General features: G+C 40.8%; 1 protein-coding gene across 6 annotated transcripts in view; it reads left to right on the forward strand.

Moving 5' to 3' along the window:
* LOC136406964 (serine/threonine-protein phosphatase 4 regulatory subunit 1-like) overlaps positions 1-16,947 on the forward strand; it is a 73,719-nt gene that overhangs the window by 31,171 nt on the left and 25,601 nt on the right. For all 6 annotated transcript variants that reach the window (XR_010751748.1, XR_010751749.1, XM_066387373.1 and 3 more), the window contains exons 4-6: positions 2,785-2,891; positions 4,170-4,312; positions 9,702-9,848. Coding sequence is in view for 4 of the 6 variants with exons in the window: in XM_066387373.1 (XP_066243470.1) it covers positions 2,785-2,891; positions 4,170-4,312; positions 9,702-9,848 (397 nt within the window). In the remaining 2 variants the exon portion in view is untranslated. The remainder of the gene's footprint in view (positions 1-2,784; positions 2,892-4,169; positions 4,313-9,701; positions 9,849-16,947) is intronic.

Below are 16,947 nucleotides of genomic sequence, written 5' to 3' on the forward strand. Positions count from 1 at the left end.
CCTAAATGAATGTATGTATCTAAGTGTGTATGTGTATGTTTTGCACATATATACATAGACATACTTTGTGTTAGGAAATGACCTCATACTATATGTAAAATTTTTCACCTTGTTTTTTCATTTAATGTACCATGAATGTCTCTCTAACCCAGAACCTATCTGTAGGCACCTTTAAAAATGATTGTATAGTATGCCAATGTATAACTGTATCATAATTCAATTAAGCTTCCTTTGTTTGGTAGACATTTTGATCACACTTCTTTGCTTATATTGTCATTATGGTGGCTGACACACTCGGGGCTTATGTGCCAAGTACTGTGCTGTGAGCTTCCCTTGCATGAGCTCATTTACTCTTCACAACCCTTTTTTGAGACACACATGTTGTCCTCTCTGCTTCTGTCTCATTAGCATTGCTGGAAGTGGGAAGTATTGAGGCTGATGCTTCTGGACTCTGCGTGTCCACTTTGACCTCTCCAGGTCACTGCAACATAAAGAAGCCAGGTTTTTCCAAAGCAGTGCCAAAGCACCAATTTGGTTTGAGTCTTTTGCTTCCTCCCATCTGTATTCATTGTGGTGGATTTGTCCCTGTTCAGGGCCCTCTCTCACTCTGTCCTCGCTTTCCTTAAGAGGGCAGGTCCCCTGTGACCACTTGAGGCTGGATGCAGATCTGTCTATCCATTCTGTGGCCCTAGAAGCAGATTGGGGATCTTAGTTGCTTGATTTCCCAGGGGAGGCTGACATGAATGTGGTCCAGTGAAATGTAATCAGGGACTTTATAGTGTCTGTTTCAAAGCTGCCAGATCTCGACCTTTCATCCCAGGGGTGGTATAAGTCTCTCTACAGACAGGCTTGAGTTGATGGATTTCTTTTTGTATATGCTGGGCCAAAAGACTGCCTCTTTGAATTCCACATTTCTGTTCTTCTTTTCCTGAAAATCAAGGTGGGTTTCTGACTTCAGCTAATTCTCCAGATGCACAGCCAGAAATGACGTGCGTTGTTCCTGGGTTGTCACGTAGCCAGAGGAGCAGGCAGAGGCAGGCAGGGATCCCTTTCCATTTGCCAGTCCCTCTTCTCGCTCACTGAGGCCACCATAAGCCATTGCTGATTGCATTGAATGTCCCCTCATCAGTGTCTTTGTCTAAAACAGCTTTATTGAGGCACTGAAAGCATCCAGTGAGATGAGTTTGAGTAAATGTATACAGCCGTGCAGCCATCACCTTAGTCAGTCTGAACATTTCCATCATCCCTTTGTTCCCTTGTTTGCTCCTCTGTAGTCAGCCCCTCCCTCACCACTGCTGACCCAGGCAACCAGAGACTTGTTTTTTGATGCTAAGGCTTTTAGAATTTCATATATATGAAATTGTGTGGTATGTAGTCTTTTTGTCTGGCTGCTTTTTTTTACTTAGCAAAATGCATCTGAAATCTGTGCCTGTGGTTACCAGCAGTCCGTTCCTGTTGATCGCTGAGCCGCATTCCATTGTGTGGACAGCCTGTGCTTTCTGTGTGCCGCCCCTGGTTGACGAGCTTTGGCAGTTTTCCATTTTGTGGCTCTTACAAATAATGCTAATATGAACATTTGTGTACAAGCCTTTGTGTGGACATACTTTTTCATTTCATTTGGGTAAATACTCAAGAGAGAATTGTTGGACTGAATAATAAGTGTATATTTAACTTTTTGAGAAACTATCCAATTATTTTCCATTCTCACCAACATTTGTGCGTTCCTATTGCTTTATATCTTTTTTATCTAGTATCAGCACTAGGCACTCTTAAAATTTGAGTTTTGTAATAGGTGCAGTGTTATCTCATTGTGGCTTTTTTTGTCTTTGGGTTTTTTGTTATGGGTTTAAACTTTATTTTGGAAAATATTTAGGTTTACAGAAAACCTGCGAAGTAGTGTAGAGAGGGTCCTTACAGCTTAGCTCAGCACCCTCTAATGTGGTAGTTCTCTGTCACTGGTAACTTTGCCCCCACTGGCCCTTCCGCAGAGTCTGGAGATGATTGAGGTTGCCGCATCATGGGCTGGGGGCAGCCAGGGGTATACTGCTGGCAGCTAGTGGGTAGAGGGTGTTCAAGACTGACATGGCCATCAGTGTCTCTTTGGGCCTTTTCCTTCTGCGTTTATTGGTCACTTAATTTTCTCCCACTGTCATGGGCCTGTCTCCAAGTTTATCTAGACCTGAAGAATCAGTCAGAAAAGGAGAAAAGATTTTTCCTTTTCCCAAGTGGATAGTTTCGACCTCCAGTGACCTCCAAACTAGAAAATGCGGTCTCATCCCTGTAGGACAGGGGTCGGGAACCTATGACTCACGAGCCAGATGTGGCTCTTTTGATGGCTGCATCTGGCTCGCAGACAAATCTTTATTAAAAAAAAAAAAAAAGTTAAAAAAATAAAACATTCTCATGTATTACAATTCATTCATTTCCTACCACTCATGTTCATGGTTGTGGGCGGCTGGAGCCAACCACATCTGTCCTCCGGGACAACACCAAATTTTTATTGGATAATGTGTAATGTACACGGGTCATTGTATGGCTTTCATGGAATTACATTTTAAAATATGTAGCGTTCGTGGCTCTCTCAGCCAAAAAGTTTCCTGACCCCTGCTGTAGGATGTTGACCATGTTGGAATGACCATTTTGGACATTCCGGGAACTCTGTTCTCCTTCTGGACGGAGGTCATAGACTTTCCTTTGCTGTCTGGTTATATGACCTGCTTGTAGCCCGTGCCCTGGCAATCTGTGTTGCCCAGGTAACTGTTGGATCATTTCTCGTCTCCACAGTCAGATTATTGCCAGAGGGCTACTCGATATCTTCCGGGACTTCAGTAATGATGAAGAAGACTTCTTAACGGTCATGGCGATCGTGGTCAGATTGTCAGAAGATGCAGGTTTGTGCAAAGAGTGTTTCCTTTTACTTTTTACTTGTGTTTCCAAAAATTGTTTATAACCAATAATAGCGAATATAAAAAATCTGTTTATTAAACAATATATTTTAAGTGGTGTCTAACTATGAATGGATTTTGTCATGAAGAATGGGTGTCTTGTTTGACATCAAATTATCCTTATTTTTAGAAAATTAGAATGACTAGCAGCTCTGAATGCTCTTTGCCCTGGCAGTTAGGCCTTTTGTGTTTCAGGACTCTTGTCAGACTCTCGGCTGCTAAGAAATACCAGATCAAAAGGAGTCCTTTGGATTAGAACAATCCCGTCATTAGTCTCCCTCACCTGTGGCCTTTGTAGACTAATCTTGATTTTTTCTTCCTTTCTGCCTTCATGATTGCTCTCCTGGAAGAAAGCCCACTGCTGTGTGGCAGCGCTGAGACACTAGCCCCCTCCCTTCCCCTCGCGGCCCCCCGCCCCTGGAAAGATGAGTAAGATGAGCGGGTGCTGGGTTTGCCAGTACTGACAGCTGCTTCCCCCACCCCCCACAGTTATAATGACTGGTACGCAGCTTCAGAAAGTTTCCGAAATCTTAGGCTTGCTTTAGGTTTAATCATTTAAACTGAAAATAGGAAAATAAGCCTTCCATATAGCTCCCATATTAGTTTAAAATATTCATAAGATTATGACAACAATGCTTTTAAAAAGGCCCAAGTGGATGTTTTGAGTCCTTAAATGGATTCTCTTTATAAATGAGTCACCATTTACAGTGCTGAAGCAATTATATATTTGTGTTAAATTTAATGTGGGATATTGGCGCTCAAGCCGCTCTTTTGTTTAATGCTTTGCCTTAGAAATAATTGGGATGCGTGGATTGTGGGGGAGTGCATTTATGAAAGAATTATTTATAATGTATACATTCTGGCTGGAATTTAAATAAGCACAACCCATAGGTCTGGCATATATGCCATTAGTTGTAATGGCTTTTGGACGCTGGCCCAGCATGCAGACTCCTTGCGCCCTCTTCGATTTATATATGGCTTGTTATAATAGAGTTGTCATTCTCTCTTCTTTTTATGTTTTTATATTGCTGTGTAGCTTATTAGCTTTTTAAGCCAGTCCATAGCATAAATACTCTAAATGGGAAATGATTTTTAAACTGCATTTGTCTAATTTTTTTGATGAAGTATTTTCGTAAGAAAAGCTAGAAACTATCAATGTGTACTATATAAGATGCGTGGCTTATTCTTATATAATTCTTTTTTTGTTGCTTTTCATTGCTGCAGAGCCCACAGTACGGACTGAGCTGATGGAACAGATTCCTTCTATTGCTATTTTTTTACAAGAAACCAGATCAAATTTTCCAATGGTGTTCTCCGAATATCTCATACCTATTGTAGTGAGGTACCTCACAGATCCAAACAATCAGGTGTGAAAATTGTAACCTTCAGATCTCTGTAGCAAATTGTTTTTAGTCTTATTTAACTGATCTTCATAATTTAGAAAACAGCTTTTTAGCGTTAGGTGATTCAGGAACAAAAGGTCTATTTGTGCCCCATCCCTGTAATCACAGAGGAAGATAGACAGCACTCATTCTTATTATCATGAGATGGTTCTTTTTTTCTTTTTTTTTTTTACTTTTTATTATGGAAATTTCCAAACACACATAGCAGAGAGAATATTAAAAAGAATGCTTGTGTTCTCTTCACCCAGCTTCAGCGAGCATTAGCATTTGACCAGTCTTTTTTCATTTCTCTTAGCAAGATAAATCCAACCCAGATAAAAGCGTTTCCCAGACACCTCATCATTTCGACTGTGAATGCTTTAGTATTGCACTCTGAGAAATATAGACACTTTAAAAAAACATAATGACAGTGCCATTATCACAAGTGTAAAAATTATCAGTCGTTTCTTAATATCATCTACTTCAAATTGTTTAAAATTCATCAAATTTTCCCATTTTTCTCATATATCTGGTTTTTTGCAGATAGTCTGTTCAAATCAGAAGACCCACAGGTTTATACATTGTATTTGGTTGACATGTCTTTAAATCTCTTATTTTATAAAGTTCTCCCTCCCTTTCCCCCCTGCTGTTTATTTGTTGAGGAAACTAGGTCATTAGTCCTATCGGATTTCCCCTCTTTGGGATCTAGCTGATCATGTCACCATAGCGTTTGAGAAGTTTCTCTATTCTCAGTATTTCCGGCGAACTGGTGGTTAATTTAGAGGCTCTATCAGACCCAGATTTTTGTATCCTACAGTGAGAAGCTGTGTTTTCCTGCTGCATCCAGTCAGGAAGCAAAAAGCTGTGCAGTCACTGGATACAGGTTTTGTCAGCTTTATCTGTTCATTCTCAAGTTCCCCATCAACCTAGGAGTAGCCATTGGTGATCATTGCTCGGACCCAGGATTTCATTAGAGGCTGCATAGTTGTGATTCTCAAATGTCATCATTTCTTCTTCATCTCATAACTGGGATTCTTCTATAAAGAAGTTCCCCCTTAGCTCTTTAATAACCCTGAAAATCTGTCCGGGGAAGACAAGATAAATGCTTTATTTTTTTTCCTTTATCTACCAGTTTCTAAAATAATTAGTTGGTGTCCTAATAGTATGCAAAGGTTACCAATTAGGTTTTAAAAATTTGTTTATTTGGAGTATTGTTATGGACCTGTGAATGTTAGCATATTGGATGCTTTCATATATTGTAGTCATTTTTCATGATCAAATTATCCTAGCTTTGACCAGTAGAGACCCTTTAAGTTAGCTCCTGAATCTTCCTGACGTGACCCAGTAGACTTTGATAGCTCACCTTTACCTGCATTTGGCCATTTTTCCAAGGAGCCCTGGTTCCTTTAAGAGGGAGACGATAATAGGAAGCCAGAGTGTGAGTACTGGGGTTGTTCATTGCTCTGAGATTAGTCATTGCTTCTAGTGACAGAACAATTGATTTTCTTAAAAAACTGAAAATTCTTCCTGAAGCTATATTGATGTTTCCAACTCAAACTTAGGATTATGCTGTTTTTACTTATTTGATTATATATATATATATATTTTTTTTTTCCTCACAGTACAAATCTTGCTTCTTGATGGTATTAACGTGTATGCATGTCCAAAAGGAATATACCAGTATTATTACAAACTATATGGTGAAATTACTGAATTTAGTTTAAGATTTTTGGGGGGTTTTTAGGCTATTTATCTGCCCCAAGAGATGCACAATCATATGATCATTACTGCATTTGCAAGTGACTTGCATTAACTCTTTTTCTTGTGGTTAAGCTAACAACTTGATATGCATTTAGGCTCATTTGTTTTCATTTATTTTTATTTGTAGGAATTGCTTTAGCTTTTACATTTTGATTTAATTTAGACTTATAATTATTTAAAATGTTTTGACATGATTCCACAGGAAAAACTGTAAAGCAGATAAGTACATTCAGAGAAACCTGACTTCCGCCATCATCCCTGCTGCCTGACTTTACCTCCCCTGTAGATATTTTAGGGGTGCCTAATAAACCATTTTTATTGGGGTTTGGTTTATTGTTACCTTTTAAAAACACACACACGTATGACTAAGCAAACACACATATATGTCCTCATGTTCTAACCTCTCTCGTTCCTGTAAGATGCAAGGTGGCTTCTGCACCTGCTCTTCTGTCCCTTGTTTTTCCCACTGTCTAGACTGTCCTGCAGGTCAGTCCATAGCAGCCCAGGGAAAGCCTCCTTGTTCCTTTTCCCCTGCTATATAGTATTCCACTGGGCATATGGACCACGGTTTATTGATAGACATTTGAGTGACATCTACCTTTTTGCCACTTTAAAATTATTTCAACAAATAGCCTTGCATCATTTCTATCTGTATCAGTTCATTTGGGGGGGGGGGTAGATTACCATAAAGGTTAAATGTATTTGTAATTTTTTATGATATGCCAAGTTTTCATCATTGTTATTTTCAAGAAATTCTACAATTTTTTTCTTGATTCAAGCATTTTTTTTTCCAAAAGGAATATTTATTTTAAAGGCTTCTGAGTGCAGGCAGGCTGAGGCCAGCAAAAGGTGTCAGCCATCCAGCATTTTTAAAAGAGCAAGTATGTACTCACTTTTAACTGCTGAACAGTGTGACAGGATTAAATGTCGTTTTCAGAGAAAGAAAGTCATCCTATTTCCACTCTCCTAACATCAGTATTTTGATTAGCTTTGCATTTTTTTCTCTAGGTACTTATATTTTCCCCACATAAGTCTAATCATAATGTGACAGTTTCTTCCTTTCATTCATTTTTTTCAAAGAGGTTCTGAGTGCCCGTTAGTAGCCAGGTACGGTGCTTCGTGCTGGGGATAAAGAGATAAGTAGGACAGGCATGGCCTGTGGTGGCTCAGTGGATAAAATGACCTGGAATGCTGAGGTCGCCGGTTCGAAACCCTGGGCTTGCCTGGTCAAGGCACATATGGGTGTTGATGCTTCCTGCTCCTCTCTCTCTCTCTCTCTCTCCCTCCCCCTCCCTCCCTCCCTCCTTCTCTAAAATGAATAAAAATCTAAAAAAAAAAAAAGATGAGGACAGATTTTCTACCCCAGAAAGTTCATCTTTGTGCCCAAGACATTAACTTTATAATCTTTATCTTTTTAATTTTGTTGAATGCATAGATTTCTCTCAGCCTTTTTTTTTTTTTCCAGAGAGAGAGAGGGATAGACAGGGACAGACAGACAGGAACGGAGAGAGATGAGAAGCATCAATCATTAGTTTTTCATTGCACGTTGCAACACCTTAGTTGTTCATTGATTGCTTTCTCATATGTGCCTTGACCGCGGGCCTTCAGCAGACCGAGTAACCCCTTGCTGGAGCCAGCGACCTTGGGTTGAAGCTCGTGGGCTCTTGCTCAAATCAGATGAGCCCACGCTCAATCTGGCGACCTCGGGGTCTCGAACCTGGGTCCTCTGCATCCCAGTCCAATGCTCTGTCCACTGCGCCACTGCCTGGTCAGGCTCTCTCAGCCTTTTTGTGCTGTAGATGCCCTGAGCATCGTGAAGGATAGGGCTTCATTCTTTTGGCTCTTCTTTTTCCTCTGGATTCTTTTTCTTTCTCTTCTCTTCTCTTCTCTTCTCTTCTCTTCATCTCTTTTCTTTCTTAGGAAGGGAGGCAGAGAAACAGACTTCTGCATGCATCCTGACCAGGATCCACTTGGCAAGCCCACTAGGGGGTGATGTTCTGCCCATCTGAGGCCGTTTCTCTGATGCTCAGCAACCAAGCCATTTTTTTAGCACCTGAGGTGCACACCATGGAGCCCGAGGGCCCATGGATTCTCAGGGCCCGAGGCCTACTCACTCAAACCACCATGGATTCTCAGGGCCCGAGGCCTACTCACTCAAACCAGTCAGGCCATGGCTGTGGGAGGGGAAGAGGGAGAGGGAAGGGTGGAGAAGCAGATGGGTGCTTCTCCTGTGTGCCCTGACCGAGAATTGAACCCGGGACATCCACATGCTGGGCATGACGCTCTACCACTGAGCCACACAGGCAGGGGTAGGGCCTGGATACATTCTTAAAAATGACATTATACTGAGTGAGGGGATTTGACACTTTTCTTGAGCTTTGTCACATGTTAGTGCCATATGTTGGACTCCAGGAGGGTAGAGGCTCTAGCCCAGTGCCTGACAGTCAGCTGGGTTTGCTGAGGTGTTGTAGCAATGGCCAGAGCAGCCGTCCTGCCTGTGAGCCATGCCCACCTACCTTGTAGCAGTTGCCTCACGCCTATGCCCACTATCATTCTTTTTTCCTATTCTGCCTTTCTTCTAAGTCCCAGAGATGGGCTTCTGCTCTCTCTCTATGGCTTGCCTTCCTTCCTTCGCTCCTGCCATCCACCCTGAAGTAACTTTTGCAGAACAGCATGAAATTTCTGGCGGACCAGCATCAGTCTGTAGAGCAGTGATTGAAGACCACTATTCTCAAATATTGTTTTCATCCTGTCTGTCACGTGTTCAGAAAGTTTCATGCTGGGTTGCTGCTGTGGCTCCAGTCTCACAGAGTGGCCTTCCTTTCACTGCTCTCTGCTACACACCTGTGACTGCACTCCTAGTCCCGTCCCTGTTCTGCCTCCCCGTCAGGCCATGAGTTGCATATTTCATGAGTGGCTCTAGCAATTGGAATTTCTTGTGCTTTTATTTCCCCAAAAATGTCTGAGTTCCCTCTGAGTTCTCATGCTTGCTTACCCCATGCCAACTGCAAAGAACATTCTTCTACCTTCCTCTTTTCTGCACTGAGTCCTCATTTTCTGTGTCCCACATGTAGGGCCCTTGCCTGTGGCCACCCGTTGCAGTTGACATAATTCACGCCCAGGCCAGGGTTTTACAAAGCAATAGGAGGACGGTCCTTTTGCCTGGGGTTGGGGAGGGATGCACTCCATGTCATCAACCTGCTGCCAGGTCCTGAGGGTGCACCACAAGGCAGAGGACAGGTCAGCCATGGCACCCAGCCTCCAGGTTCACTCTGCAGCAGGAAAAACAGATGGCGGTGTGTCATCATACAGAAAAATGTGTGTGTGTGTGTGTGTGTGCATGTCTGTGAGTAGAGATCTGGGATACCAGTTGTGAAAGAAAAGTGTGAGGTGCTGTTAGGGTACAGATGGATCCAGACCGAATTGGGTTGAGGGGAAAGGACACTGGTCTGAGAACATTGGATGGCAGGAGTCAGTCAGACAGGGAGCACACATTCTGAGGCCCCAGAGGAAGTGTGACCGCAGGGCCAGAACCTCAGGGGAGGGAGATAAAGTCTCGATCCTGAGGACACGGCCGTTCAGTGTTTCACCTTTCGTTTTCTTCCTCCCCCAGGTCAGAAAGTCAGGTCAGGAAGTGCTCGTAGTTCTTCTGGAACAGGATCTGATTTTCCAGCATGACATCGAAAACAAAGTGTGTCCAATCCTGCTGGCACTCTCTGCCCCAGACAGCAATGACGAATATAAAGCAGAAGCCGTGAACGTAAGTCTGTCTGGGGAATGACAGCCCCATGCCTTGCTGGGCTGTCCCCTTACTGGGCATGTGTTCACTGTTGACCAGCACTGTTCTCATAAACAAGGTGGCTGGTGGTTTGGCCTTACTCAGCGCTAGTGTACAGTTCAGAGCTGAGCCTGTTTGAAAATGACCACCCTTATATCACTGATTGTTTTAAGAAGGAAAAGCATGGGACTTTAGTGATTTGGGCAGAGTTGCAGCAGCTGGCTTTGACTTCTGCTGGGCAAGATGCTGAGATTTGTAGGTGAATCCTTCAACCAGCTTGGATCATGGACCTTGTTTCCCAAAGTAAGGAACCCAGTGTGGTACGGAGATGATTTTAGGTGGTACTAGTAGTGTTTTTCAACCACCAGTCTGCAGACTGCTGCCGGTCAGCCAGAAATTTTGTGCAGATCTGTGAAAGAGTTAACCACCTGATGTTCCGTGGCGATTACAGACAAAATGATTATGGATTCTATAATCTTCATACAATATCAGGGTGGTTAACTCTTGTGGACCCGCCTGAAAATTCTTGCGGACCAGCACTGGTCTGTGGACAGCAATTGATAAACACTGGTACTGGGACAATTAAAATCTAATAGACATGTGTGTTTGTTTTATTGATTAGGGCAAGACTAAAGTAGGCATGTCAGCAAATAAGAAAGGCATTCTGAAGAATGTGATGTGGCCAAAATGTTTACAGGAGTTTGGGAAATGCTGTGTAAAAGTGTTTGTGCTGATATAAATTAAAAGTGTACAATTAAAGGTGTAGTCTAAATACTAGATTTCTTCTGCTTTAACAGTTCATTTTGTGGTGTCCTTGGGTTTGTGAGATTCTGCACACATTGTGAAGTGACTGTATGAGCAGGGCTTTCTGGGTGCTTCTGGACCGCTTGTCCACTTCCTGGCCTTTGAGGAGTCAGTGCTGGCCGTCACGATCGACCTGAAATGAAGACTCCTCAGCCCGTCCTGTGCCTGCTCTCTGTGGTCCAGGGGAAGGCCACCCAGGGCCATCTTGTTTTCCTGGCTGCTGCCCTCACTGCTGTCCATTGGCCCATGTGTGGGGTGCTGCCCAGCCTGGCCTTGCTGTTTTTGTTTTAGAAATAAACAGCTCCAGGATCATTCCAGCATTTAGGAAACATTCCACCTAAGGATGTAAAAAAATCATAAGCCTTTACTGTGAGCACAGTAAGATATAGAAGACAGCTGTTTTCCTGCGTGGAAAAAAGTGACGTTAGAGAAAGGAATTATTATTATTATTTTTTTCCAAAGTGTGGAAACATTATACACCATGGAGCCAAAAAAACTGTATTACAGCATCAGAACATTTGGCAATTATTCTTCATTTATGTAAAAGTTTTCCACAACTATGCGTTAGAGGTCTGGCTTTTTAAACTAATTTAATATTTTGCATATCCCATATGTTTATAAGATGAATCAGTCTCAAGAATAATTGATTATTAAAATTCAAATTCTCCAGGGTTCTCTTATACATTTCAAGTTTCTCTCTAAGAAATTAAATTTATTGGGCAAAACGTACCTGGATAATATCATTTAGTTGGAGTATCTGGCAGCTGAGCAGTGAACTTTGGCAACTTGATCTTCTTTTTTGTTTGAAAGTTGGTTAGGCGAGTTTCCAAGGTTACAACTGACAACCAAATATCTTATCCCTAAAGACTGATAATACCATGAAAAATAATGCTAAAGGCATTTGTGCGTGATTTTTATTTTGTTTTGTTTCCAACCCCTCCATTCTTGTCAGCAGTATTTGTGTGTGTGTGTGTGTGTGTGTGTGTGGTGAAAATATTTGGAAAATATAACAAGCCTTCAAAAGGCTATCTCCACAAATCACTTGCAGAACAAATTAGTTCACATAAATTGTAGTTTTCATTCCAACTGAGTTGCTGATATCATTATTTGAATGTCTAAGTTTTCAGATGTGGCTACAGAGAACAAAAGTGGTCTTGAACCCTCCCCAGGCCCAGCGCAGATGTGATTTGGGGTCTTTGTGGAGGGGCTGCACGCCCTGCGGGAAGCAGGCCTGCGGGTCTGTTCTAGCCGGCGCCTGCTTTGGTCACATGCAGAAGTTGTGCCTCTCTTCTCTGGAGCACCGAGACCCAGGGGTCTTAGAGGGGACTTACTCCTTGGGCTTCTAGAGTTGTGGAGTACATTTGGTCACTGTTTGTTTTATCTAGGAAAGGACACTATTGAAAAAAAAGTGTGTCCAATGTTTGGATATTTGAGTAGAGAGTAGATTTCAGTCTTAAAGGAAAAGAAGGCCAGTTGTGATTTGCAGTGCCCCAAGCAGGGCAGGGTTCTCATTTGGCTGGTCTGTGAGTCAAACCCCAAACACTGGGCACTGACAAGCATAAGGAGAAGCAAATGAGGCTCCTCCAATGTCTTTGTGTTTTGAGGCTCCCTGCACCATACAGAGTGAGTGGTGCTGCATCTGTGTGTACATAGACACACACTCTCACGAAAGTGCCATTTCAAAGGAAATAATTTTCACCCTTAGGAAACATCAGGCCTCCATAGACAGGATGTGTGCCTGTCCATTAGACTACATTCTCATTGGAAGTTTCGACCAGTGGATTCTGATGGATTCCAGCAACCCTAGTGCATTCATGATTAGGAAAATCAGAGACAGCCAAGTAGACATGTCCTGGGCATTCTTAAGTTGAGTTATGCAGGACAAATTACATGTGGGTATCTTATATCCTGGTGTCTTACCATGCACACATTTTGTTTAGTGAAGTCTTTTCTAGCTATGCCAGGACATGGTAGTGATGCCCTCCTTCATGTTTTCAGAAGGCTTGGTTCACACCTGTCTTCTGTCATCTAACAACTGAATTATGAACTTTGTTTATTTCTTCTTCTAAATGGTGATCTTCTTAAATGCAGGTGTCTTTTCATTATTGGTACCCAGCACAGTGCCAGGCCCAGAGTCAGTACTAGATAAATGCTAGTTGTTGAATGAATGGATTGGTTAAAAACTGGAAATGCTGTATCCTGTAATTACATCTCGACAGCAGAAACAGGCCACCAGAGACCAATTATAATTCCTCGTGCTCACAAGGCCATTAGCATTCTGAGATTATAACTAATTGTCAGGAGCCTATTTTTCTCTCCCAACACGTTTTCACATTAAGGCTTCCTCATTTTTTGTCGTCATTCCTGTTTTTAAGCTCATTTTTATTTGTTCATTTACTTAAAAAGAATGTTGTGGTTATGTTCTGTGAAGAATAGTCAGCTCCAAGCAAGTAAGTGAAAGTGAAGATTGTCATTCCATACAAGTGGTTCCCAGGGCCACAGGAATATTTCTTGTTACTGGCTGTGCTGACTTTTAATGATTTGGGATTTGTTTTAAACAGGTAGAAATAAGGTCATGTGAGTGTGGCAGGTGGACAGGGGTAGATAGAGATACTGGGCACTCTTTAGTTGCCTGTTACCTGGATACAGAAGCCTGACATTCCCATTTATTGTGGCCATTACTCTGTGCAACTCTGCTTAGCGTCAGGTCAGAAATATGTGTCCTCTGAATTTGGAGGACACAGTCTTTTTCTCATTCATGTTGTGGGAACAGTTTTCCCTTCACCTACTTTCCCCTCTTGTCTGCTATATGCAGATTCCAAATTCATTGAATAGTGGGTGGGCTGTTAACCTAGGACTTTTTCTGCTATAAAAAGGCAGCCAGAAGATTAGACTTCAGAGACATTGGAGGTACCTTTCTTCTTTCCTTCCTTCCCCTTCCCTTCCCTTCCCTTCCCTTCCCTTCCCTTCCCTTCCCTTCCCTTCCCTTCCCTTCCCTTCCCCCCCTCCCTCTCTCCCTCTCTGCCCTCCCCTCCCCTCCTCTCCCCTCCCCTCCTCTCCCCTCCCCTCCCCTCCCCTCCTTTTTTTATTTCCCCTTGGGGGAGTGAAAGAGTTATTAAAAAATTTGTGGAGGGGTAATTTTTTATTTTGTTTTAATGTAAAACTTGTAGAAAAGTTGCAGGAATAAACTGTATACCCTTATCCAGTTTCTCCATAGTTTATGTTTAGTGCCATTTATATTATCATATTCTCTCTTCACACACGTGCACACATGCTCCCACAATACACAGACACGGGTGTATACATACACATGTGGATATATTTTACTGAGCCACTTGAGAGTAAATTGGAGACACTGTGCCCCTTTACTGCTAAATACTTCAGTGCATACCCCTTTAAAACAAGGGAATTCTCTCAACCCTAGTACATTGATCAAAATCGGGACAGTTCATGTTCAAATGTCATTTGTCCAGGATTCAGTCAGTCCAGGATCCCACAGTGCACTGAATTGTCACATTTCTTTGGTCTCTTCTAATCTGGAATAGATCCTGAATCTGTCTGAATTTTGTAACATTAACATGTTAGAATAGTACAGGCTAGTTCTTTGGTAGAATGTCTCCCAATCTGAGTTTGTCTGATGTTTCCTCATGAGTAGATTCAGGCTTTGCGCTTTGGCAGGATACCATGGAAGTGATATTGTGTTCTTATGAGTCACGTCATGAGGCCCAAGACTTCAGTTTGTCCTGATATTGGTCTGTTAACTCTGGTGACTTAGCAGATAGAGGTGGTGTCTGCTAAGTTTCTCCAGTGTACTGCTTTCCATTCTAGAAGTAATAAGGAGAGTTACTTTGAAACTGTGTAAGTATGCTTTTCATCAACTTTCACCCCCTAGAATTAGCATCCATTTGATAGTTCTAGTTGACATTCTACTGTGAAGAGTGTTCCTTCTCCATTATTTGCTAACAGTTTGCTGAGGATTTTCGCATCTATATTCAGGAGGACTATTGTAGGCAATTTTCTTTTCTTATTATGTTTTTGTCAGGTTTTAGAATCAGAGTTATTGTGGCCTCAAAAATTGAGTTGGGAAGAGTTCCCTGTTCTTCTATTTTCTGAAAGATATTGTTTAAGATTGGTGTTATTTTTCCCTTCAATATTTGTTAGAATTTGCAGGTAAAACCTCTGATCCGAGGGTTTTCTTTGTGAGATGGTTTTTGATAACAGATTCAGTTCCTTATAGATGACTATTGAGATTTGTTATTTCATCTTGTGTCATTGGGTAAGTTGTGTATCTTAGGGAATTTATTAATTTTATCTAAGTTGTTAAATTTATGGGGATAAAGTTGCTTACAAATTCCCTTATCTCTCTAATGCCTGTGAGATCTGTAGTGGCAGTCCTTTCATTTATGATATTGGTAATTTGTGTTTTCTCAATTTTTTTTCCTGATCAGTCTTGCTAAGGATTTATTAATTTTATTAATATTTTCAAAGAAACAATTTTTGGCTTTGTCAGTTTCTTTATTACTTATGTTCTTTTCAGTTGATTTCTACTGTTTATTTCCTTTCTTCCAGTTACTTGAATTCATTTTGCCTGCATTTTTCTAGCTTCTTAAGGAGGAAACAGTATTTTTAAGCCTACCTTTTCCAACTTAAGCATTTAAAGCTACATATTTAATGTTTATATTTTTGTGATATATTAACCTTTTAATTAAGACCTGACTTTTAAAAAATTTCCAATAGTAATCTATCTATATCTTGTAGTCTACAGTGATACTACTGTTACCACTTAGCATTCTTACACTTACTGTTCGTCATTGATGTTTGTATTCTTTTGCTCTCAACCTTAAATGTTTTACATTTAAAGTCTGCCTGTTTTTGTTAGTACATAGTTGGGTCTTGCTTTTTTATCTAGTCTGACTGTTTGTGCCTTTTAATTGGCATGTTTATCCATTTATGTTTAATGCAATTATTGATTATATGTGCATTTAATTCTGCCATTTTGTTATTTGTTTTCCATTTTTCTCATCTGTTTTAGTTTCTCTGTTGATTCTGCCCTGCCTTCTTTTGGGCTAAATGAGTATTTGTGGTACTGCATTTTAATCGAGCATTTTCAAAAAATATAGCACCTTGTTATTAATGTAGTGCCACTCTTTCTCCTTTGTGCTGTTGTTTTCATATATATTATGATATACATATTACATTATGAATCTGATATCATAGTATTATCATTTCTGATTTAAACAGTTATATCTTTTGAAGAAATCACAAAAAGAGAAAAACTATATAGCCTTTTATACTCGCAATGTTATCATTTTTGGTGCTTTTTCTTCCTTTTCTTGATCTCAGTTTCCATCTGGTATCATTTTCCTTCAGCCCAAAGAACTTCCTTCAGTACTTTTTTTTGTTTGGTTGGTTGGCTGATGATAAGGTTTCTTTTTATCTGAAAAAAAGTCTTTATTTTGCCCTTAGTTTTAAACCATAGTTGTACTGGATATAGAATTGTGCATTGACAGGTGTATTTTTGTTTTTTCTTGCAGCACTTGAAAAATACCTGTTGTCTTCTGGAGAAGTCAGCTTTCATTCATACTCTATACTTCTATCTAAAAAGTGTCCTTTTCCCCTGGCTCTGTTGAGATTTTTCTTTTGATCTTTGCAGAATGAATGCTTATCCTGCTTTTGCTAATTGAACTTCTTGGATTTGTGTGTTGATGCCTTCACCTAATTTGGGAAGTTTTGGCTGTTGTTTCTTCAAGTACATTTTCCCTGTACCTTTTTCTCTTTTTCCTTTTAGTCTGGGCCTTAGATTACACAAAGTTGGGATGCTTGATATTGTCCTAAAGGTAAGGTTCTGGGGGGTTTATCCATATTTTCTGATGTTCAGATTTCTTTATTTTTATCAACTTGTCTTTAAGTTGAATGACTCTTTTTGTCATCTCTGGTTTGCTGTTAGGCCCATCTGTTAAATTTTTTATTTCAGTTATTGGGCTTTATAGCTCTAGAATTTCCATTTTGACCTTTTTTATGGTTTCTAATTCTTTGTGATGTAAAGATTTCCTATATGCTTTTCTTTATGCATGTATGTTCCTTTTAATCTTTGAATATTTTACAATAGTTCCTTTAAAATTTTTGCCTTGTAGCTGTGACATTTGGATCATCTTTGTGTTGATTCCCATTAACTGCTTTAAAAATAAATCATGGACCTCCTTTTACTGTCAGTATGTAGGTAGTTATTTTTAATTGAATTCTCAACATTAGAGATGATATACCACAGAGACTCTGG

The sequence above is a fragment of the Saccopteryx leptura genome, chromosome 5 (assembly GCF_036850995.1).
Source record: "Saccopteryx leptura isolate mSacLep1 chromosome 5, mSacLep1_pri_phased_curated, whole genome shotgun sequence".
NCBI lineage: Eukaryota > Metazoa > Chordata > Mammalia > Chiroptera > Emballonuridae > Saccopteryx > Saccopteryx leptura.